Source organism: Hylobates moloch, unplaced genomic scaffold (genome assembly GCF_009828535.3).
Source record: "Hylobates moloch isolate HMO894 unplaced genomic scaffold, HMol_V3 SCAFFOLD_9, whole genome shotgun sequence".
NCBI classification, from domain to species: Eukaryota; Metazoa; Chordata; class Mammalia; order Primates; family Hylobatidae; genus Hylobates; species Hylobates moloch.
The window spans coordinates 19972880-19997280 of NW_026652284.1; the positions used below are offsets into that span (position 1 = coordinate 19972880).

General features: G+C 50.3%; 1 protein-coding gene across 4 annotated transcripts in view; it reads left to right on the top strand.

The window, feature by feature from the left end:
* The window catches only part of ALPL (alkaline phosphatase, biomineralization associated), a 73669-nt gene that overhangs the window by 25981 nt on the left and 23287 nt on the right, over window positions 1-24401 (top strand). For 3 of the 4 annotated variants that reach the window (XM_032759208.2, XM_058444546.1, XM_058444547.1), the window contains exon 2: window positions 22980-23144. The exons of the other annotated variant lie outside the window; for it this stretch is intronic. In XM_032759208.2, the coding sequence (XP_032615099.1) occupies window positions 23060-23144 (85 nt within the window). In that variant the 5' untranslated portion in view covers window positions 22980-23059. The remainder of the gene's footprint in view (window positions 1-22979; window positions 23145-24401) is intronic. 4 annotated transcript variants of the gene reach the window in all.

Consider the following 24401-nt stretch of genomic DNA (forward strand, 5'->3'; position numbering starts at 1 on the left):
CGAGTAGCTGGGATTACAGGCACCCACCACCACACTCGGCTAATTTTTGTATTTTTAGTAGAGATGGGGTTTTACCATGTTGGCCAGGCTGGTCTCGAACTCCTGGCCTCAGGTGATCCACCCACCTTGGCCTCCCAAAGTGCTGGGATTACAGGTGTGAGCCACGGCGCCCGGCCAATTTTTTGATTTTTTTGTAAGAGACAGGGTCTCACTTTGTTGCCCAGGCTGTCTCAAGGTCTTGGGCTCAAGCAATCCTCCTGCCTTGGCTCCCAAAGTGCTGGAATTATGGCCCAGCCCATGCTTTGACTTTATCTCAGTAGACACTTGTGCCATCCGCCTGGGCTGCTTTATGCAAGATACTTTTTGTGGGTTTCATGCAAATGTGGGCTTAGTGATAAGCCATAAGTTAATTGAAGGGCAGAACAAAGGTGGGTTGGACAATTTGGGGCTCATATGTCCTGGGATAGAGAGCCAAAGGGGCTCTGGGAAAGGGAGGAGGATTCTGGGAGGACACGGAGTCAGCAGAGAGGAGGATGGAGTTTCAACAAGCCCAGAGCTGAAGCTGGAGACTGAGGTCTAGGGTAGCAGATGTGGGCTTTGCCAGGAGGCAGGTCCAGAGGGTGGCTGTGGAGCTGAACTCCAACCCCACAGCCAGCTCTGACCTTAGTTGTTCCAGGACAGTGCGTGTGTGTATGGGGGCCTGGGCTTGGAACAGAGAGGCAAGAGGATAACTCAAACCTGTTTTCTTTTCTGTAATATTCTCTCCACCCTAAAGACCATGCCCTGCCTTTTCTCCTGGCTGCAGCAACCCCTCCCCACCACCCTACACACACAGTTTAAACTCTCTTCCATCTCCCAGGAGATTCTGTTTTCCCATTGGTGCCTAGGCTTCGTGGCATTTTGCTCTGTCATTACTTGGGGTTGATGTTGAGAAGGAGGACCCAGGAGCCATATGTCTTCTCTCTCTGTTGGGGCAAGGAGTGTGTGGATTCCCCGATCCCCTGTCCCACCACCAGCCAGAGCACAATGAATTCAAAAGTAAAACCATAAACTGATTAGAGACAACCCAGAGTCAGTGGTATTAGAATAAAAAGACCAAGATTTTTTTTTTTTTAATTTTTTATTTTTTGAAATGGAGTCTTGCTTTGTCACCCAGGCTGGAGTGCAATGGTGTGATCTCAGCTCGCTGCAACCTCTGCCTCCTGGATTCAAGCGATTCTCCCACCTGGGCCTCCCGAGTAGCTGGGATTACAGGCACCTGCCATCATGCCCTGCTAATTTTTGTATTTTTGTAGAGATGGGGTTTCACCATGTAGGCCAGGCTGATCTCGAACTCCTGACCTTATGTGATCCACCCGCCTCAGCCTCCTAAAGTGCTGGGATTACAGGCATGAGCTACTGCGCCCAGCCCAAGACCAATATTTCAAATAAACATTAGAAACATGAGAAATAAGGAAACAGGAGAAATAAGGAAAAACATTAGCAACATAAAGTAGAATGAGAGAATGTTAAAAATAAAAGAGCTGAAAGCAAATATTCAATGTGAGAAACCAGCCTCATTCTCTGCCCCACCCAAACCTCTGCGTGCACCTTACAGCTCCCTGCTCTCCAGGAAAGACGTTCACAGCCTCTGGACCTCGGCATGGGCTGTTCCAGCAGCTTAGACTTCCTTCCCTCCACTTCTGCTGAAACACTTCAGCACATCCTCAAGACGCCTTCCCTCACCATGCGTCATGGTCAAGGTGACACTCAGTGGTGGCATGGGGTTCTGGAGTCAGGACACCAGGGTGCCTGCCCTGATTCTTCAACTAATTGGCTGTGTGACTTTGGGCAGGTCATGCTACCTCTCTGGACCTCAGGCTTCTCTTGGAGAAAAAGATGAAGGTGTTGGGTTAGAGTCTTCCTAGAGTCCCTTTCAGTTTGTTGTGATACCGTGGTGAGGAGCACAAGCTTTGTAGTGGGGCTGCCCACCAGCCCCTCCTGGGTCAGCACTTAACGATATGTATCATGGAGCAGTTCTTTCAACACGGAAAGCCACCGTTTACTTACCCTAACATAAGGGTTAAGAGCATGTAGTTTGGAGCTGGACAATTTGGGCTCAGAATCCCAGCTCTGCTGCAGGTCTGCTGTGTGATCTCAGGCAAGTTACTTAAACTCTCTGTGCTTTTTTCCTCTTCATAAAATGTGAATGATACTAAGAGTACCTACCTCAAAGTGTAGGAGCACAGTGAATGCAGCTGTCATTCTGCTGGTGACAGTTGTTTCACCACTATACAGACATCTCCTTTCAGTTTGGTAGATACTTGATGATTATCTGCCGGGTTCTGCTTTCCAAATACACTCTCTGTTGAATTTTAACTTTTAACGGATGCTCTCCACTGCATTTTATCTGTAAAACAACCCTGCAAGGTGAGGATGACCAACCTTGTTTTATGGATAAGGAAGCTGAAGCCCCAAAGTTGCTTTCAAAGCTACACAGCCAGGACTTAAACCCAGGTCCACCTCCCACAAGACCAAGGTCTTTCCACCACGCCACACTATTCAGAAGATTAGACTGGGGCTGGGCGTGGTGGCTCACGCCTGTAATCCCAGCACTTTGGGAGGCTGAGGTGGGTGGATCACCTGAGGTCAGGAGTTCGAGATCAGCCTGGCCAACATGGTGAAGCCCCCATCTCTACTGATAATACAAAAATTAGCCAGGTGTGGTGGTGGGCGCCTGTAATCCCAGCTACTCGGGAGGCTGAGGTAGGAGAATCGCCTGAACCTCGGAGGTGGAGTTTGCAGTGAGCCGAGATCGCGCCATTTCACTCTGGCCTAGGTGACAAGAGTGAAACACTTGTCGCAAAAAAAAAAAAAAAAAAAAAAGATTAGACTGGGTCATTTCACTCTGGCCTAGGTGACAAGAGTGAAACACTTGTTGCAAAAAAAAAAAAAAAAAGATTAGACTGGGACTTGGGAGATTACCACACACAGGCAGATGGGAAAGCACAGTGAGAAGTGTCCCAGGCTGGAGTGCAGTGGCGCAATCTCAGATCACTGCAGCCTAGGCCTCCTGGGCTGAAGCGATCCTCCAGTCTCAGCCTCCTGAGTGGCTGGGCCTACAGGTGCATGCCACCATGCCTGGCTAATTTTTGTAGAGACAGGATTTCGCCATGTTCCCCAGGCTGGTCTTGAAATCCTGGGCTCAAGCAGTCCTCCTGCCTCGGCCTCCCAAAGTGCTGGGATTACACGTATCAGCCACCACACCTGGACCTTACATGTATATTCTGACTGTCCGCCCTTGGCCATATGCAAGATGCCTTTTGTAGTTTCATGCAAATGTGGGCTTAGTGATAAGCCAGAAGTTAATTGAGGAGGCAGAACAAAGGTGGGTTGGACAATTTGGGGCTCATATGACCTGAGATAGAGAGCCAAAGGGGCTCTGGGAAAGGGAGGAGGATTCTGGGAGGACACGGAGTCAACAAAGAGGAGGATTGAGTTTCAACAAGCCCAGAGCTGAAGCTGGAGACTGAAGCCTAGGGTAGCGGATGTTGGCTTTGCCAAGAGGCAGGTCCAGAGGGCAGCTCTGGGGCTGAACTCTAGTCCCCCACTGCTGTCCCTCACCCTGGTGTACTCTTGAGGGTCTGGGTTTGTGGTTTCACTTTTTTTTTTTTTTTTGAGACAGAGTCTCACTCTGTCACCAGGCTAGAGTGCCTGTGGCACGATCTCGGCTCACCGCAACCTCCACCTCCCTGGTTCAAGGGATTCTCCTGCCTTTGCCTCCTGAGTAGCTGGGATTACAGGCATGTGCCCCCATGCCCGGCTAATTTTTGTATTTTTAGTAGAGATGGAGTTTCACTATGTTGGTCAGGATGGTCTCAATCTCCTGACCTCGTGATCCGCCCGCCTCGGCCTCCCAAAGTGCTGGGATTACAGGCGTGAGCCACCGCGCCCGGCCGTGGTTTCAGTTTCTTCATCTGCAAAAGGGCTGCTAGTACCACTTGGTAGAGTTTAAGGGAGAGGGCACGAAGGAGACAGGAGGCCCTGGGCAAGAATCCAGTTGCGCTGGTTGTATTGACATGCATGGACGCGAGAGTTAATCCTGAAACCCTATTCCTCCTTATCTGTGATTTGGGAATCACGTTCTGGCCTGCGTGGGATCATTGAAAGGCCACAGTGAGATGATTTCTTGGTGAGACCTTCTCTGACCTCTCTATTTAAAACTGCAAACCTCCCTGTCCTCCCTGCCTTCTTTTTCCCCACTGTACTTACCGCCACCTGGCGTTCTATTGCTTTTACTTACTTCCTTGTTGTCTGCCTGCCACACTGACAGGGATTTGGGCTGCTATATTCAGCACCTAGAACAGCCCCTGGCATATTGTGGCTGCTCAGTAAACAGTGGTCCAGCGAATGTTGGTTGAATAACATATAGGGAAAGCCTTAGGGCATAGAGGGTGTTTAGTCAAGGTCAGCTGGATCTTAGAGACCTAGGGCAGAGGCCTGAGAGAGGCTGGGACAGCTCACTTGGGGTGACGAGGTCTCCCATGAAAGCATTTGGGGTCTGGATTTCAGGGTGGTGCTGGTGTCCTCTCTGGCCACAGCCTGCAAGCAGCGAGCCCTATAGGAGAGGAAAGTTTGGCTGGGTGTGGGGCCTCACCCGGGAGTCCCGGCACTTTGGGAGGCTGAGGCAGGAGGATTGCTGGAGCTTAGGAGGTCAAGACAGTCTGGGCAACATAGCAAGACCTTGTCTCTACTAAAAATAAAATAACCAGCCGAGCGTGGTGCTGTGCGCCTGTAGTCCCAGCTACTTGGTCTCTTGCTGAGGCGAGAGGATCGTTTGAGCTCGGGAGTTTGAGGCTGCAGTGAGCTATGATCGTGTCACTGCACTTCAGCCTAAGTGACAGAGCAAGACCCTGTCTCAAAAAAAAAGAAAGGAGAGTGAAGCTGGACGGGCCAAATACTGGGGTTTCTGAAGAAGTCAAGACCTTCAGGCAGACAGGAAGCTCATGACACTTAGCTTTCTCGTTTTCTTTAGCTTTTTAAACCACTCTGACTGCTCCTGAGTGGAACAAACTCTCTCAGAGAAACGATAGCCCCAGCCCACTCCACTCCAATGACTAGGAGAAAAAGCAGTAGCACTGGGCCCAGGCAGATCTGGAGACATGGCCTGGCCCTGCCCCTGTTTAGCAGAGGGACCTAGGGCAAGTCACTTCACCTTGCTGAGTCTCTACTTTCTCCTCTGAAATGGGTGTAGTGGTATTCCCCCTCCAGGGCCTTTTGTGTAAAACCTACTAGAAAGGTGAATTATAACCAGTCACTACCAAACTGAAGGGCCTGGAAGGCAGAGCTTGTACCTGCAGGTCCTGTCACAGGGCTGGCACACAATAGATGCGTGGAACCTGGTGGCCAAAGGGTTGTAAAGCTCAATGGACAACAACCTGTCAGAAAGTGAGGATCTGAGTCCTGCAGGGCTATTAGGCAAGTCCAGCCCCCAAACTTTCTGTAATTCTAGAAGTTTACAGATTCCAAGTAGAAAGTGACTTGTAGGAAGTTGGACTCTTACATTACCTCATACTTGAAACTTGTCAGCTTTAGCTTGTTTGCAAGATTTTTCCTCTGTCAGAAACAGCTGGCAGAATATGAATGACCTGATTGGTTGCTCACAATCTAAGGGGCTGAGAAAAACTGGCTGAGCTGCAGTTCTGGGGTCAGACTCTGTGTTCCAAGTAACAGAAAAGCCAAGACACACGATGGGGAAATTAATTGGCTCATGTAGCCAGGATGTTCAGAGGAAGGCTTCAGGCATGGCTGCATCTAGGAGCCCAAGTGACGCTATCAAAGACTCAAGGTCTCTACCTTTCTCTAGTCCATCTCTGAGAGGTTGCTTCCTCTTCAGGCTATACAAAGTGCCCTTCCCCACCACTTCACACCCTCATAACCCAGCAGGCAGAGAGAGTCTTCCAGCTGGAGCCAGTCAGGGTCCACCTGGAGCTGGAGGCGGGATCAGTCCCACCCAAACCAGGCTGAAAGGGGGAGGGTCACTTCCCAAGGAAACTTGGTGGTATTGTTAGGAAGGGGAAACAGACTCTGGGTGGCCAAAAATGACAGTAGATGTCCACTCCACTCACCAAAGGGAGCGCAGTGGAGAGCCGTAGAAACTTCTGCATTGTACCTTTTGATTTGCAAGGTTCTTTCCCGTTTAAGACGCTGATACTGGAGGCAAAATGGAGTTTATTATCCCTGCTCTACAGCCAAGGAAACAGCCCTTGACTATTCAGTGAGGACTCTGACTTGTAACCCTGGGCTGCCCCCACTGATCTCAGCCACCCTGTGCAGAATTATAAACCCAGAGGAGCTGATCTAGGAGGGAGAGGCCAACGTGACTGAAGCCCCTCCCTTTGTGGAGCAGGCACTCCATCTAGATACAAGAGGCCCCCAGGAAGCTGCGATCACGGGAAAGTCCACGGGGAGCTGAGAGAGCAGCATGATATGAGGACCAGCCACAGGGCAGCAGCCAGGCATGGCTTCCTGCAGCTCTCATTGCCAGAACCACCGCCCCGCTCCCCGTCCCCCTACACCCCAGCAGAGTGAGCTCATGCAGCCCCACTGAGGCAGGGCTCCCTGTGCCTGGGATGGCTGAGGCACGAGCTCTGCCATGGGTGACCGAGGTTGTCCTGGCATGTGACTGAGATGGGGGTGGCACGTACACTGGACATGGAGCTGGACGGGCCTGGCCTGAATCCCAGCCCTCCCACGCGGTTGCTTTGTGACCCTGAACCTCCGTCCTTTTTCTGAGCCTTGGTTTTTCCTCCTGAGCCAGAGCGGGTCATTTGCACTTCACTGGAATTTGAAGACTGGGTGAAAAGCCCCCAGCGCGTAGTAGTTGCTCCATAGAGAGTTTCTCCCTCTTCCTCTTTGGGACCTTGGCCAAGTTCCTTGACTTTTCTGTACACTGGGAGCAATGAGGGCGTTGGTGTGAGGACCAGATGGATTTGCGTGTAAAGTGCTTAGAGCAGTGCCCGGCACACTCGTGATCTCTGTTACTTCTGGCTAACACCTATTGTTCAGTGTGTACCAGGCCCTGGGTCTTTCTCTCCTTGTTTATTGTCTCACTGAATTCTTGCTCCTCCAGTGACGTAGGCTCTCACCAGGATGGTCCCCATTTGACGGGTGAGGTGATGTGCCCAAGGTCAATGGGGGCCTGCTGACCTGCGTGCCCTTGGGTGGGACCTCACCTCCATAGGCCCCAGTTTCCTGTCTGGGGCTCTCGGCGTCAGCCCTGCCCTGCTATGTCCCAAGGTCGCCGCGGAGATCAAACGCAAAAGCCACCGGAGCCTTCTGTGGCCGGCTGGAGCGTCCTGTGGGAATGCGAGGGACGCTGTTATCTGGAGCCCAGCTGCCCTGAGCACTGTCTCTGGGAACACCCGCGTCCTTCCTCCTCTGATCTGAGCCCTCTGCGCCCGCCACCCAGGGATTCGGCTTGTGCTGGCCGCTGCCCAGCAAGCTACAAGTTCATTGTCCCTTTTCCCACAGCCCGGCGCCTCCTCAGCCTCCTCTCACAGGGCCTGTGTGGGGCCATCTGCACAATGGACACATCCTCTGCTAGGGGGAGGGGAGTGAGGAGAGCCGGGATTGGCCAATGCCCTGTCTTGAGGATGAGCTGAAGGAGGGGATTATGGGTGGGGGTGTCCAGGGTGCGCCCACCTGGCCAGGGGCAGAGCCAGGTCTTGAATCTGGGATCCTCCCCTCCCTGCCACTGCAAGCCCCAAGTGAGTTCCACTGCAGGGCTGGCCACAAGATACTGTGCAAAGATCAGAAGAGACTTGGACCCTAGATGTGACATTCTCTTGCTGTGTGACCTCCGGCAAGTCACCTCACCTCTCCTGTAAAGTTATGATTATAGGAAGCCCTCCCACTGGGAACCATGGTGCAGATACAAAGAAACAACATTTGGGAACAGAGTGTAGTGAGTGTTAATCAAATAGCAGCTGCACACAATCCCTTCATCTGCAAAAGTATAATGTGTATGTGTAATGTACCTATTGCAGAGAGGGCAAATGGTGGTTTGTTTCCAGTCTTGCCTCCTGTTTGAGGAGTTTATGCTTAGTCCTGGGAGACAGAAACATCCCCAAGTAAGGTTGAATTCTGGCTCGCTCACTTACTGGCTGCGTGACCTTGGGCATGCTCCTTAACCTCTCTGTGCTTCTGTTTTGTCATCTGTAAAATGGGGATAATAATAGTGCTTACCTTGAAGGTTGTTGTGGGGATCAAGTGAGTTAATATAGGTAAAGTGTTTAGAGCAATGCTTGGCACATAGTAAGGTCTATGAAAAGGTTTGTTATTATTAATCTTATGAATACAATGACAAAATATGTAAAATAGGATTTTTCTAAAATAGTCACAGTTTGAAATATTTTCATCAGTTGGTGCAAATCACTAATGTATGGAAGTCCAAGACGTTGGCATCCACGCCGCACCTTGAACACTGCCTTGCCTTTCCAGTAATTGCCCCCCATATCCTCAGCTGGTTAGTGGGGAGACCTATCCCTGCCCCTGATGTGCTGTGTGACACTGGGGAGGTTGTGTACCCTCTCTGTGCCTTCCTTTTCTTTTTCTTTTTTTTTTTTTTTGAGATGGAGTCTTACTCTGTCACCCAGGCTGGAGTGCAGTGGCACGATCTCGGCTCACTGCAAGCTCCACCTCCCGGGTTCACGCCATTCTCCTGCCTCAGCCTCCCGAGTAGCTGGGACTACAGGTGCCCGCCACCCAGCCCGGCTAATTTTTTGTATATTTTTAGTAGAGACAGGGTTTCACCGTGTTAGTCAGGATGGTCTCGATCTCCTGACCTCGTGATCCGCTCACCTCTGCCTCTCAAAGTGCTGAGATTACAGGCTTGAGCCACCGTGCCCGGCCTGTGCCTTCCTTTTCTTGTTGTTTGTGAGAGCAAGGATGGGACGGCCATGTCTCCTAGTACCAGGGAGGCTCCCCCTGCAGAGGGCTGAGGGAAGTGCTGGAGCAGATGCGCAGTGCGTGCTCCACCCTCCCCCACCGCTTTCTGTACTTGGCATCTAGGCTTGGCGCAGAGTGAGGTGGCCTGGAGCAGAACATGTCCTTTCCATGGCATGGCAGAAGGCTGTGTGCCTGCAAAGCAGCCATGCCCTGCCCCCTGCCCCCTGCCTGGGCACTGCAGGCCCCAGGCATGGTGTCTCTGGGCCCCGCTATCTCCCTCCCCTGCGATCTCCCTACTGCGCCTCCCTGCTGCTGTCTCTCCTGCCACCAGTCCTCTGGCTTCAGTCCTCTGCCCACAGAGTTGGTTTGGGGCATCATGACCGTCCTGGAGCCTCAGGGACCCCCAGAGAAGCTTTGGCTTCTCTGAACCCAGACCCTCAGGGTTTCTGATTCCAGCTCTGCTATGTGGCCTTGAGTAAGTGACAAACAGTCAGAGCCTCACCCTCCTCGCCTGTAAAATGGGGCTGGCGATGGGGCATGTAGTGAGATGAGGCATGCAGTGGGCCTGCTCTCCACCAGGCCGTGCTTGGGGAGCAGAGCCCTTTGTGGTGGGTCCAGGCTGCCCCTCTGTCCTGAATGCAAGCCGCCTGCTCGTGCCTTTCTCCCTGACCTCCAAACTCCGCACATTCCTGCCTCCTTGCCTTTAAACACTCAGGTCCTGTTGGGAGTGTCCTCTCTCTCTCTGCTCATCTCAACCCCATCATCCTTCCCGCCTGGTGCTCGACCCACCCCCACGGACACTTCTGGCCCATACTCTGTCCTAGACTTTCTCTCTCTCCCCTTCAAAACGGAAAGGAAGTGTCAGGCTACCTGGCAGGTTATTCCTTTCTTCCCAAATGAGTGTGTGAGGGAGGGAGAGATCTGGTTCTCTCTGGAGATGGGAGCCCTTTGACTGTAAGAACAGGACCTCTGCCGCTTAAGAACATGCCCCTCGAAGGGAAAGTACTCAGCAGGCAGGTGAGCTTCTGGGTTCTAGAGTCTTAGAGCTGGAAGGACTGTCTGCGGCCATCCGGGTGAACAGGTCTCTGGGAAATCCCAAAGCACATGGCGGCTTGACTGAGTGGGCAGGGAAGGGTCCATCCGTTCTGTGCTCCAGCCCCTCATCTGCCCCATTTGCCCATCTCTGCCCCGCAGTCCATCCACCTCATTTGCTCCCCCTCCCCATAACCCTAGCTCCTGACTGACATTCATTCAGCACCTATCACATCCCAGCCTCCGTTTTACACCCTTGTGTGTATGAAGGCATCCTTACAACAATGCAGTGGCTTCTATTAGGTGTGGAGGGGTGAGGTCACCTGCCCTGAGCTGCCCAGCTGGTAAGGGGCAGAGACAGGATCAGAACCCAGGCAGCCTGGCTCCAGCATCCATCTTCACTGCTGCTGAGCTGTCTCTTCAGCCACCCACCCTCTGACCCCATCATCCTTCCACCTAGCGACATTCCCTGGCCACCCGGCCTGTGCTGGCCTCTGCCAGCCACGGGGCTGCAGGATTCCAGCTCCCTAGGAGCTCACCATGGCGAGAGGGTGACAACCCATGATTCTCTAAGGCTCTGATTAATTTCACCAAGGGCTTCATGGCACTAGGTTCTGGGAGCTTGGGGAGGAGACAAAACTGCTGTCTGGGCTGGGGTAGTGTAGGGAGAGGGCAGGGGGAGGGATTCATTGTTTGGACAGCATGGAACATTCTAGTCTGGGAAGCACAGAGTGCAGAGGTGTTGAGGCTGAGAGCGCTCAGAGGACAGCTGGGTTCTCATCAAAGCCCTAAAGATGCAGTGGCTTGGCACCAGGCCTCTGGGGTACTTCCACGTCTGTTTCCTGCCAGGATGGGGTGCCATCAACGGCTAGAAGTCTGAGCCTTACTATATCCCTAGCACTGGCCCACTGCCCTCTAGGGAAGTCCTTCCATGGATCTGACCTGCAGCCCACTCTGAAACCACCAACATTCCTGCCCAAGCACTTCATCTAGCTCTTCATGACAGCCATAAATAACTTCCTCCAGTAATGAATACAGTCCTGGCCAGCAAGGCTTGCCAGAGATGCTGGGTTTGGCGGAGAGAGGAATTCCATGTCCCTTCCCTATGACTCTGCAGCTGAAATGTTATTGGGATGGTCTTCAGCAGGGCTCCCTCCCTAGGCAGCTATGCAGGTGCCCCCCAGCCCCTGCCTCATTCCTCATGCCCACCAGGGATGCAAGGGCAACTCAGGACTCCTCTCCAGCCACAGCTCCTTGGAAGAGCCCAGAAGGCCCAGCTGACAGGCTAGGGGATGCTGGCTCCAAGCTGACTCAGTTCCCTCTACGTGTCTCTGGTGGGGAGCAGCTGAGAGATGCAGGGTCTGCTTATAGTCGTTCCTCTCACCAGGCAAGGCTTTCCTCCTCTTTAGGCCTCAGTCTTCCCATTTGGACAATGGGATGATCTCTAAGACAAAGTTTCCCAAACGAATCTGCTCAGAAAATGACTTGTTAAAAATATAGCTTCCAGCCAGGTGCAGTGGCTCACGCCTGTAATCCCAGCGCTTTGGGAGGCCGAGGCGGGTGGATCACGTGAGGCCAGGAGTTCAAGATCAGCCTGGCCAACATGGTGAAACCCTGTCTCTACTAAAAACAAAAATTGGCCGGGCACGGTGGCTCACGCTTGTAATCCCAGCACTTTGGGAGGCCGAGGCAGGCGGATCACGAGGTCAGGAGATCGAGACCATCCTGGCTAACACGGTGAAACCCCGTCTCTACTAAAAATACAAAAAAATTAGCCGGATGTGGTGGCGGCACCTGTAGTCCCAGCTACTCGGGAGGCTGAGGCAGGAGAATGGCGTGAACCCGGGAGGCGGAGCTTGCAGTGAGCCGAGATCGCGCCACTGCACTCCAGCCCGGGCGACAGAGCAAGACTCTGTCTCAAAAAATAAAATAAAATAAAATAAAATTGGCCGGACATGGTGGCAGGCCTGCAATCCCAGCTACTAGGGAGGCTAAGGCATGAGAATCACTTGAACTCTGGAGGCGGAGGTTGCAGTGAGCCGAGATTGCGCTACTGCACTCCAGCTTGAGTGACAGAGCAAGACTCCATCCCCCCAATCCTCCCCCACAAAAAAATATAGCTTCCAGCTGGGCACAGTGGCTTATACCTGTAATCCAAGCATTTTGGGAGGCTGAGGCAGGAGGATCACTTGAACCCAGGAGTTCAAGACTAGCCTGGGCAACATAGTGAGACCCCACCTCTATTTTAAAAATGTAAACATTAACCAAATGTGGTAATGTGTGCCTGTAGTCCCAGCTACTTGGGAGGCTGAGGCAGGCGGATCGCTTAAGGCTGTAGTGAACTATGATCATGCCACTGCACTCCAGCCTGGGCGACAGAGTAAGACCCTGTCTCAAAACAAAAAATAAAAAACAGCTTCCCAGGCCTTGACCTGGGAGATTCTGACCGAGTAGGTCTGGAATAGGAGAAGTAGGAATTTATTTAGGGGGCTGTTATGTCTCTCTAATCTCTCCTTTTAAACTTGAATATAGTCACATCCCTCCACTAAACCCTTTTTTTCCCCAACACTCCCTTTATTGAAATCTCATCAGCTCCTCCCCAAAAACCTCACGATAGAGACAGGGTACGGACGATTAGCCCCTTGACAACTTTTCACAAATATACACACGTTTAACTACCTCTCAGGTCATGATAAAGACCGGCCGGGCAGAAACGCTGTAATCCCAACTACTCGGGAGCCTGAGGCATGAGAATCACTTGAACCTGGGAGGTGGAGGTTGCCATGAGCCGAGATCGCGCCATTGCACTACAGCCTTGGCAACGAGAGCGAAACTCCATCTGAAAAGAAAACAGAACATTTCCATTGCCCCAGGAAGTTCCTTCATGCACTGCCTAGTCAATCCTCCTCCCAAGGTGACCACTTGGGAATAAGACTTTTTCCATAAGCACCTCAAGTGATTTTTGTAGTTCTGGGCATTTGGGAAATCGCAAAAGACCTTTCCAGCCTGGACAGTCTGGGCCTGTGTGCTCTAGACCGGGGGCTCTCTAAGGGCAAATACCTGACCCTGTGAGTCCTGCCAGGTACAAGCTGGGGCATACCAGCTGATGCTCCCTGGGGGCACATCAGTTTATCAGGCTGCATGGTAGAGCCTTGGAGGGTGTCCTTGGAGCAGGCCTGGGAGCTGGGTGGGCTTGGGTGGGGAAGGCCCCCGGCTGAGCTGAGGTGGAGAGAGCTTGGCACAGGGGAGGTCCCTGGGTAGGTCCCATGTGGAGGCCTGTGCAGGGCCTGGCCCAGTACCTGCCATCGATGTGACCCTGGGCCATCTTCACCATGGCCAAGTGGACCTCCATTTTCCCACCTGTAAAGGGGGACAGCTCTGTCTCACTCTCAGTGTTGTTAATGAGGACACAGCAGGTCAGGTGTGTCACAGTCAGCACCTGGTGCACCGTAGTTCTTGAATGGGAAACCAATGTTAGACGCCAAAGGAAACGGTTTCAGAGGTGCAGGGACTGACCCAGCATCACACGCCTGGGAAGTGGTGGAGCTTGGGCTTGGATCAGATTTGCTGGCTGTGTGACAGCTGACCCAATGACTTCACTGCTACGTCTCGGTTTCAAAATGTGGTGACTGAGAGTGGCGCTAAGGCCCTAAGTTTGGGTCACACTCTCACCTAAGTGAGAATCTGACCAAAAAGGGGGAATTTTAAAACAAAATTATGAGCTGGGCGTGGTAGCTCACACCTGTAATCCTAGCACTTTGGGAGGCCGAGGCAGGTGGATTGCCTGAGCTCAGGGGTTCAAGAATAGCCTGGGCAACATGGTGAAACCCCATCTCTACTAAAAAATACAAAAAATCAGCTGGGCATGGTGGCATGCGCCTGTAGTCCCAGCTACTCAGGAGGCTGAGGCACGAGAATTGCTTGAACCTGGAAGGTGGAGGTTGCAGTGAGCTAAGACTGTGCCACTGCATGCCAGCCTGGGCGACAAAGTGAAACTATCTCAACACAAAAACAAAATTATGAGAGCCTATTGTTTTGGACTAAACGCATACACTAGGCCCCAACAGACCAGACGAAACCTAAATAGAGTTACTTGTGCTAAATGTGATATCATCAAACTAAAACTTTAAAAAGAACACATAAATGCTAAAACCAGGTTTTGTTTCATTTTTTTTTTCTTGTAAACAGGACATTCCAACATTAAAAAAAAATACCCTCTAACCCTTAAAAAAAATAACCTGAAGTCTTTATTCCCACCTTACAAAACCCACTGTCCTGCTGTTTCCCAGTGGGTTTCGAGACCAAATAAGTACATTTACAATGGTGATAGTGACATCAGTGACTCAGGTTTTGGTCAATGTCTCAAATTTTAAAAACTAACTAAAAGAAGGGAATTATTAAATCAAATGTAGCCTAATGCTGCTTTTTTACATATTTTAAGTTCAGCCTAACGGTTTCTCTACATTGTAAACTCTAAGAAATAGAGGTGTAAACAGACTATAGCCTACACTTGTGCCAATCACCAAGTTTTGGGGTTTTTTTTTTTTTTTTTTTTTTTTGAGACAGAGTCTCACTCTGTCGCCCAGGCTGGAGTGCAGCGTTGTAATCTCAGCTCACTACAACCTCCGCCACCAGGGTTCAAGTGATTCTCCTGCCTCAGTCACCCAAGTAGCTAGGATTACAGGCGCCTGCCACCATGCCCAGCTAATTTTTGTATTTTTAGTAGAGACAGGGTTTCACCATGTTGGCCAGGCTGGTCTCGAACTCCTGACCTCAGGTGATCCACCCTCCTCAGCCTCTCAAAGTGCTGGGATTACAGGAGTGAGCCACCATGCCCAGCCACCAATTACCAAGTTTTAGCCAATCAAATGTCGCCAACTGTTCAAACCGTGTTCAAATGACAAGTGCTAAGCTGTAACCAATCTGACTGCACCTCACTTCTGTCTTCTGTACCTCGCTTTCCTTTTCGGTCCATAAATCTTCTTCTACCAAGTGGCTGTGCTGGTGCCTACTCCGGCTCAGGAGGCTGCCTAATTTGCACATCGTTCATTGCTCAATTAAACGCTTTTAAATTTATTTTTTAATATTTTGTTTTATTTTATTTATTTTGAGACAGTCTCGCTCAGTTGCCAGGCTGGAGTGCAGTGGCGCGATCTCAGCTCACTGCAACCTCCAACTCTCTAGTTCAAGCAATTATCCTGCCTCAGCCTCCCGAGTAGCTGGGATTATAGGCACACACCACCATGCCCAGCTAATTTTTGTATTTTTAGTAGACACGGGGTTTCACCATGTTGGCCAGGATGGTCTCGATCTCCTGACCTCGTGATCCACCCACCTCAGCCTCCCAAAGTGCTGGGATTGCAGGCAACTCTTTTAAATTTAATTCAGCTGAAGTTTTTCTTTTATCAATAGGGCTAATAATCCCCACCCTGCCAGTATCACTAGGATGTTGTGAGGATCTGACGCAATTTGAGTTACAGGAATGTTGAGAAAGAAAAGGGCGTAATGGAGTAGCGAGATTAGTTTTCCTGTTGTGGTGAGGTCAGTGGCCTTTCTGGGGTCAAGAAGAGGGGACTTTCCTTGGCACCAAGAGGGTAAAAGTGTCTCCTCCTGACCTTGGGTATTTTGGACCATGGGATCTGAGGTGTACCAGGAGGCAGGAAGCGTGATCAGAAAAGGCCTGGTCTAATGGTGCACAGCTGTGCATGTGCCAAATGGCTTGACCTCTCTGGGCCGTTTCTGAATCTGTGAGATGGGAATCATAACCACTCTCCTGACTTCATAGGATGTTTCGGGAGAGACTGGATCTGGGTCGGGGAGACAATTTTGGAAGCAGAAAAGGCCCCTCCGTGCTGGCAACAGCTTGTCCACCTCCAGCCTGTGTGTGCTGCCTCCTGGGCGACTGCTGGCTTTAGGCCAGTGCCTGGCAGGGCTTGACTAAAGCCTCTGCAGGCTTCTGCTATCTCAGTTCTGAGGTGCAGGCCGTGGAGACCAGCAGATTTGGGCTTAAATCCCAACTCCACCATTGCACCTCTGAGCCTCTGTTTCTCTGCAAATGGGGATACTAGTCCCTAGCCCAGATGGGGCCTGGTACACAGTCGGTGCTCAATAAGAGCAGTTCATCTTCTTCTGAGCATGGGTGCGTCCCTCTGGCTGGGGTAAGCCCCAACTCAGATTTCTGGACTCATAGATGGGCTGGAGCAGCTGCTGCTGTTAGGGGAAAACCTACTGTGTTACTAGCCAAGGGGTTCCCTTCTGTGTTTTTACCCCACAGGGCACCTGGCACGATGTCTAGCACACAGTAGGTGCTTTGTCCACACTGGCTGGTCAGTTACCTCCAAGCTGACAGAAACTATGTCTGTTCCATTCCCGACTGTTTCCCTAGAACCTAGCACAGAGATACTCAGCAGGTGCTCTGTAGGTGTTTGGGAGTGAGGGATGAATGAACAAAGTTGAATGAACAAGCATCGGGCCCTCCCCCGGGGCTCAAATGGGAGAGGGGAGCTTCGTAGCCTGCTCCCCCTCCCACCCCAGCACCCTGTTTCATCCCTCCTGACTAATCCACAAAGATTAACCCAAGGATAAAGCGGGTCACGGCCACTGACCCAGGGCTTTGGAGCTAGCGTGACCGAGTGTGTGCAGGGAGTGGTGGCTGCTCCCAGGGGCCCTCTTTGCCCCAAGATGGCCCTCCTGTCCCCCATCCTGGATGTGGTCCTCACGGTGGCCCTCAGCCTCCTCCTCCTGGGGCTGACCCTGGGCCTCCTTTGTTTCTTCACTTGCCGCCTGGCCAGGCCGCTCAGGTAGGGGAACTCAGCTGGCCTGACTCCCCCCGCATCCCGCCAAATTCCCCGCCCTAAGCTCATTCAGCTTCCATTTGTTCTTGTGAGATGGAGCCAGCGGGGCACTCATCTCTCTTACTCTTCGTGGTGGGGAAACCAAGGCCCAGAGAGGTTGAGCCCTGGAGTCAGCCTGGGCTTAAATGGCGCATGGTCGAAGACTAGCCAAACCCTCTGCTCGGCTTCCTAAGCTACAAAACGGGGGCTCTTCATCCTTATTGTGAGATCAGGGATGTAAACAGCATGGGGCTGAGTGCAACATGAGGGCCTAAGAAATGGTAGCGACACGTTTGTCCCATTCTTCGATCATTTGCTCCAGATCTTCTGAGACGCAGCCCAAGGCTGGCTTTTTGCCCCACTCCGGGATGCTCCCGGGCCCTCTGCCTGGGTTGCTGAATCAGCCCTCAGAGCCAAGGCCTGCCTGGCTCCTCAGCCCCCTGCACTGAACTGCCAAGTAGCTGCTCCTCTGGAGCCACGGCCTAGCCGGGGCTTCTGCACTGGCCATGCATAATCAGGCTACGGAGGAGCCGGGAGCCTGGCAGAGAAGGGAGGGAAGGGGTGACGATGGGGCTGACACACACCCGGAGGCCCCATTTTAAGCTGGCAGACATTGGCAGAGGGTGGTGGGCAGCTGGGGCCCCCGCAGCCCCAAACTGGGCCCCTTCGCTTCCAGGGCTGCCAGAGAGCAGCCAGGAGCCTCTGCGTGGGGGAGGGGTCCGCGGGGTGGGGCCAGCAGGGAGGCTCTGGGTTCTGAAGGCTTTCCCAGGTCCCCACACCCTCCTTGTCCTGAGCAGAGGCTATGGGAGAAGGCACCTGCCTCCAGGCCAAGCCTATCTCAATGCCTATCCCTGGGGCCAAAATTCAGAGCATCCCAGCCTGAACTGGTGGCACTTCTGGAACTGCTACCATGTGCAAGGGCTCGGGATGCAGAGATGGGTAAGATGATGGTCTTTATGCTCACAGAGCTTCAGGCTAGCAGGGAGGAGAGACAAACCAATAACCGTAAGAATAATCATGTGGGGCTGGATGAGCCTTTCAGAGCTCCCGGGTCACTACACTTTTATTTTTCTTTATTCGCTCACCTGTTTTGGATCCTAGGTGCAGAGAGAGTGGGATGCGTTATCTCACTTAGCATATGACATACCCAAATAATCTCTCAGTTCTTGTTTTATTTATTCGTTTTTTCCTTTGTCCCCGCTCCCTGCCTCCCCACTGCCATTCCCACAGCTCCCCGAAGTCCCTGCGCTAATGTACTTAATATGGCCTTGGATTTGTAAGTGTCCTTGTACGTTACACAGCGTTCTGTCCGTGGGGGTGGTTTGCACTTACATACACTGCGTTTGATTCTTTACATTCATCACTCAGTCCTCTGCCTTTAGACTCCACCATGCTGCTGTTTTGATGTCTAGTTTTAATACCACTGCCACGCAGACATTGCCTCCACCACTCCTTACTAATTCATTTCCCTAGTTGTGGACGAGACTGCCCCAGCTCCTCACCATCATAAGCCAGTGTTAAAAGGAGTTTGCCAAATCTTTCCCCAGCGAGTATGATGGTTTCTGCAGGTTCTTGGCATAAAGCCTTTATCAGATTAAGGAAATTCTTTTTGATACCTGGTTTGCTGAGGGCTTCTGTCACATTGTTTTCTGTGACCCTATTCCCTCTCCCTAGGTGAGCACGTCAAGTTTGATCAGGGTGTTAACTGCCACCTCTGTGCCTATGATTCCCAAATTTATACTCTAACCCAGACTTCTTTTTCAAATGCCAGACTCAAATATTCAGCTGCCTCCTTAGTGTCTCCACTTCTAAAAGACATCTCCAACTCAACATGTCCAAAACAAGTTCCTGACTGTCTCCACCTCACGCCTCAAAAGACCACCCCAAATGCCGAAAAGCTGAATGCTTTTTTCTTTTTCTTTTTCTTTTTTTTTTTTTTTTTTTTTTGAGATAGAGTCTCACTCTGTTGCCCAGGCTGGATTGCAGTGGTGCGATCTCAGCTCACTGCAAACTCTGTTTCCCGGGTTCAAGCGATTCTCCTGCCTCAGCCTCCCAGGTAGCTGGGACTACAGGTGCACACCACCACGCCCAGCTAATTTTTGTATTTTTAGTAGAGAGAGTTTCACCATGTTGGCCAGGCTGGTCTCAAACGCCTGACCTGAAGTGATCCACCCGCCTCAGCCTCTCAAAAGTGCTGGGATTACAGCTGTGAGCCATCGCACTTGGCTCGGTAGTATATGGCTCAGAAACATTGTCATTTACAATAGTTTCCCAAAAAGCAAAATTCATAGGTATAAATCTGGACTCAGAGTCCAGAATGCTAACCATTACACGATGGAACTCATAGGTATAAATCTAAGAAAACATATCCAAGATCTACAGGCTGAAGACTACAGAGTGCTGATAAAACTGAAGAACTCTGACTGAATGAGAGGAGAGACGTGCTGTCTTCATGACTGGGCGACTCCATGTGGTCGAGACGTAAACCCTCCCACATTGATCTGTGGATTTAATACCGTACCTATCAAAAACACGGTGGTGGAGGACAGATGAGGGATCGCCAGGTTTAGGGATGGGGGGATTGTGTAACTATAAAGAACGCAAGGGAGATTTTTGGGGTGGCAGAGCTGTTCTGGGTCCTGATGGTGGCGGTGGTGGTTACATGAATCTATCCATGTGTCAAACGTCAGAACCCTCATTTTACACTTGGGGGCAACAGAAATCCCTCCCTCTGGAGGGGGTGACTGATGGTAACCTGATTGCTAATTCGGGAATCAGGAGCCCTGTGGTCAGGTTTCTGCTCTGCAACTTCCTGTGGGTAACCTTGGGCAAGTCTCCTTCCAGAGCCTTGGTTTTCTCATCTGTTAAAGGAGATGACAGGTCCTTTTCTGTCCACTGCATAGTTGATTAGTGAAACATCATGGTGAAATTCTTTATGAACTATGGAGTGCAACACATAGACTTGCTTTCATTTTGTCGATATCCTTTATAGATTGTTCATATAAGCTCCCAAAGAGTAGTATTTATTTTATTGAAATGAAACGCACGTAGAGAAAAATGTGTGTGTCATACATTGACAGCTGAACCTACTGTGTAACCAGCACCCACCCACCCAGATCAATCATAAACAGAACCGCACCAGCACCCCAGCAGCCCCTTCCCATTTCCATACCCTCCACGTGGAGCCTCCGTTCTGTCTCCCAACGCCCTGGGTTAGTTTTTATACTTTCTGTCATCGGAATCACACTGTAAGTGCTCTTGGGTTTAGCTTCCTTTGCTCAAGCTTACCTTGTGGGATTCATTCATGTTGTTGTGAGGAGCTGTGGATCATCCATTCTCCTTGCTGTCTGTGGGGGTTTCCGTGTTGTGAACATACACAATGTATTATCCACCTGCCGTAGATGGAGGCAGTTTTGAAGCCATTATGAACAGGGCTGATGTGCACATTCCGCTGGAGAGAAACGGGTCCCAGGGCACAGGTAGGATGATCAGCTTTGGTAGATCCTGCCGGTTTTCCCATGCGCTGTGCCTGTCTACACTCCACTAACGGCGAGCAGACCTTCCGGTAGTTACACATCTTCACGAACTCTTGGACTTTCCTGCACACACAGAGAAGATAATTTTGGATGGCTCTTCCCTTCCCCCTCCCAACCTTCCTTAGGGCACTGGCTTTCAACTGATGTAAATATTTACTATGCTAAGCACTAGGATGGCAGAGACAAACAAGACAAAGTCCTCACTCTTAGAAGCTCCCGGTGTGGCAGCTGAGATGGCCCAGAAAGAATTATATTACCTTCAAAAAGGGAGGTACACGTGATGTTTGCGGTGGCATGAAGCTCAGTGGTGTTATATTGGAATGAGTGAGTGACCATCCTGGAGCCTTCCTGAAAGAGGTGACTTCGTTTTTAAGTGATTTTAAATAATAGTTTAATGAATTAGTATTTCATATTCAGTTAATAACATTTTTCTGATTTTAGGATTTGCTATAGAAATGTTTGGAAACCATAAAGTAGAACAAAAAAAAATGTAGGAATCATCTGAAATTTCAAATTCTACCACTCACAGTTAAGTGCTGTTAGATGTTAGATGTGGGGTATTTCCTTTTAATTTTCACTCTGCGCCACCACCGCCAGCCCCTACCCCAGAGCCCTCACTTCTGGCACTGGAGCGCAGCTTGTGTGTTTTTAAGGTTGAATCAAGATCCCTTCTTCTGGTGATAGTTCCCCCCCTCCCTCCCTCTCCTCCTCCCCTCCCTCCCCCCTCCCCCCTCTCCCCTCCTTCTCCCTCCCTTCCCTCCCTCCTTCCCCTCCTCCCCTCCCTCTCTCTCCTCCCCCTCTCCTTCCTTTCCTTTTCTCTCTGTCTCTTTTCTTTTTCTCTATTTTTAAATTTTAAAAAAATCTTGGATGGGCACGGCAGCTCACATCTGTAATCCCAGCACTTTGGGAGGCCAAGGTGGGCAGATTACCTGAGGTCGGGAGTTCGAGATCAGCCTGACCAACATGGAGAAACCCCGTCTCTACTAAAATTACAAAATTGGCCAGGTGTGGTGGCACAGGCCTGTAATCCCAGCCACTCAGGAAGCTGAGTCAGGAGAATTGCTTGAACTCAGGAGGCGGAGGTTGCAGTGAGCTGAGGTTGCGCCATTGTACTCCAGCCTGGGCAACAAGGGCAAAATTCCGTCTCAAAAAAAAAAAAAAAAAAGAAAAAGAAAAAATCGTTTTCCTTTGAGCTGGAGCTGCAAAGAGAAGAATTTTTAAAAGGAAAAGAAAATTTAAAAAAATTAAAATACAAAAATTTTTCTTAGAGACAGGGTCTCACTGTGTTGCCCAGGCTGGTTTCCAACTCCTGGCCTCAAGCAAACTTCCTCCAGCCTCAGCTTCCCAAGTAGCTGGGATTACGGGCGTGTACCACCATGCCTGGCTTTTCTTCTTAAAATAACTTTTTAAAAATGTTTTATTTTGTTTTTACTTAACATATAATAATTGCACTAGAGTAGTGTCTTATCTGTCACAACACTTTTCTAATGGTAGAGTGTGTATTACTGCTGTTTCCCATAACAAATTGTGTCATATCTTGGTTTTGGCTGAAGCAATAATATTTCCCAGTGAAACTCTTGCCACTTAAAATTCTTTGTCTTGTAACTCATGTGCAACAGGGTTACTACATTTCTCAGCTGCCAATGGGGTTGTTCTTTGTGATTTAACAGGATGACCACCGTGTAAAAACATTCTTATGCCATTAATACACGCTCGTTTTAGGCTACTTGGAAAATTCAAAAAAATAAAAAAAAGAGGAAGTAATCATTCATAGTCCTACCACCCAGAGAAAACCACAGTTAATGTTTTGGTGTATTTCCTTCCAGTTTTTTTTTTCCACCTAAACTCTTCAATTACATCCAACTTTGAATATATATATATATTTTAAAAAATTATAAAGATAATACTGTATCTCAGCACAAAATAAAATTTTGGAAATGCAGAAAAGACAATGGAAAAGAAAAATCAATTGTCTGTGATGTCACCACCCAGAAATGGCCACACTTACCAGCCATTTTTTTCACATATGTGACTCCTACCATTTTTCTATCTCTTACCATAAACGACAAGCTCTAGAAGAGAATGCAGCAAATGTAGGGGTCCTGAAAGAAGGGGTGCACTCTTTGTTTTGTCCCTGATGTTCCTGGGACACAGGTAATTAAAAGGCTGAAGACCGAGTGCTGTAGAACAGGGCTTCTCAAGGTGTGGCCTGCAAAGCAGCAGCTTCTCCTGGGAGCTTATTGGAAATACAATCGGATCCTCGAGGGTGGGCCGGGAATCTGTTGTAACAAGCCCTTGGGGGATTCAGATGCTTGCTCTCCTTACAGTTTGAGAAACACTGCACCAAAAGATTGGACTCTGGGAGGTGGGGGCCTTCAGATGAATCGAAAGTGGAAATTCACTTAGGAAATGGGACGGAACCGCTTTGCAGCATGGAACTCATTGACACTGACACAGCTGTTTGTGTGGTTAAGCTTCCTGGGACAGGGACCAGCTGGGTTTGTCATCCCAATGTGTAGCCCCATGCCTGGTCTGTAATAGGTGCTCACCGAATACTTGTTGAATGAATCGAGGTATGAATAAGTGAGCGAAAAAGGGGTCTCTTGAGCTGTGCCCCACATGCCTCTTTTTCTCTTTTTTTAATTTCTAGGATTGGAACATCAGTTAACATCTGACCACTGCCAGCCCACCCCCTCCCACCCACGTCGATCGCATCTCTGGGCTCCAGGGATGAAGCAGGTCTTGGGGTGCACTATGATTTCACCATTCTTAGTACTGGCCATTGGCACCTGCCTTACCAACTCCTTAGTGCCAGGTATGCTTGGGGACACAGGTGGAGGGATAAAAAGGTGGTGCAGATGGGGTATGATGAGGGCAGTGTCTATGTTCAAGGTTCCAGAACCATCCAAAGTATTTAAGAGCTGAAAATAGTGTTCAGAGCAGGAAACCTCAGCCCTGCTACTTGCATGTGTTAGTTGGATAGGTCACTCTTTTCCCATATATATATATATTTTTCCATATATATATATTTCCATATATATATTTTTTTCATATATACATATATATATTCTTTCTTAATTTTTTTTTGAGACAGGGTTTCGCTCCGTCGCCCAAGCTAGAGTGCAGTGGCGCCATCTTGGCTCACTGCAAGCTCTGCCTCCCGGGTTCACGCCATTCTCCTGCCTCAGCCTCCCAAGTAGCTGGGACTACAGGTGCCCGCCACCACGCCCGGCTAATTTTTTGTATTTTTAGTAGAGACGGGGTTTCACCGTGTTAGCCAGGATGGTCTCGATCTCCTCACCTCGTGATCCGCCTGCCTCGGCCTCCCAAAGTGCTAGGATTACAGGCGTGAGCCACTGCGCCTGGCCTGTCTTTCTTTCTTTCTTTCCTTTCTTTTCTCTCGCATCCGAGTCAAGAGACCACCAAACAGGCTTTGAGTGAGCAACAAGGCTGTTTATTTCACCTGGGTGCAGGCGGGCTGAGCCCGAAAAGAGAGTCAGCCAAGGGAGATACGGGTGGGGCTGTTTTATAGGATTTGGGTAGGTAAAGGAAAATTACGGTCAAAGGGGGGTTATTCTCTGGCGGGCAGGAGTGGGGGTCACAAGGTGCTCAGTGGGGGAGCTTTTTGAGCCAGGATGAGCCAGGAGAAGGAATTTCACAAAGTAATGTCATCAGTTAAGGCAAGGACTGGCCATTTTCACTTCTTTTGTGGTGGAATGTCATCAGTTAAGGCAGGAACAGGCCATTTAAATTTCACTTCTTTTGTGATTCTTCAGTTACTTCAGGCCATCTGGATGTATACGTGCAGGTCACAGGGGATATGATGGCTTAGCTTGGGCTCAGAGGCCTGACACTTTCTTTTTGAGACAGAGACGGAGTCTCACTCTGTTGCCCAGGATGGAGTGCAGTGACATGATCCCAGCTCACTGCAACCTTCGCCTCCCAGGTTCAAGTGATCCTCCTGCCTCAGCCTCCCGAGTAGCTGGGATTACAGGCGCGCGCCACAACTCCCGGCTAATTTTTGTATTTTTGTTAGAGACGGGGTTTCATCATGTTGGCCAGGCTGATCTTG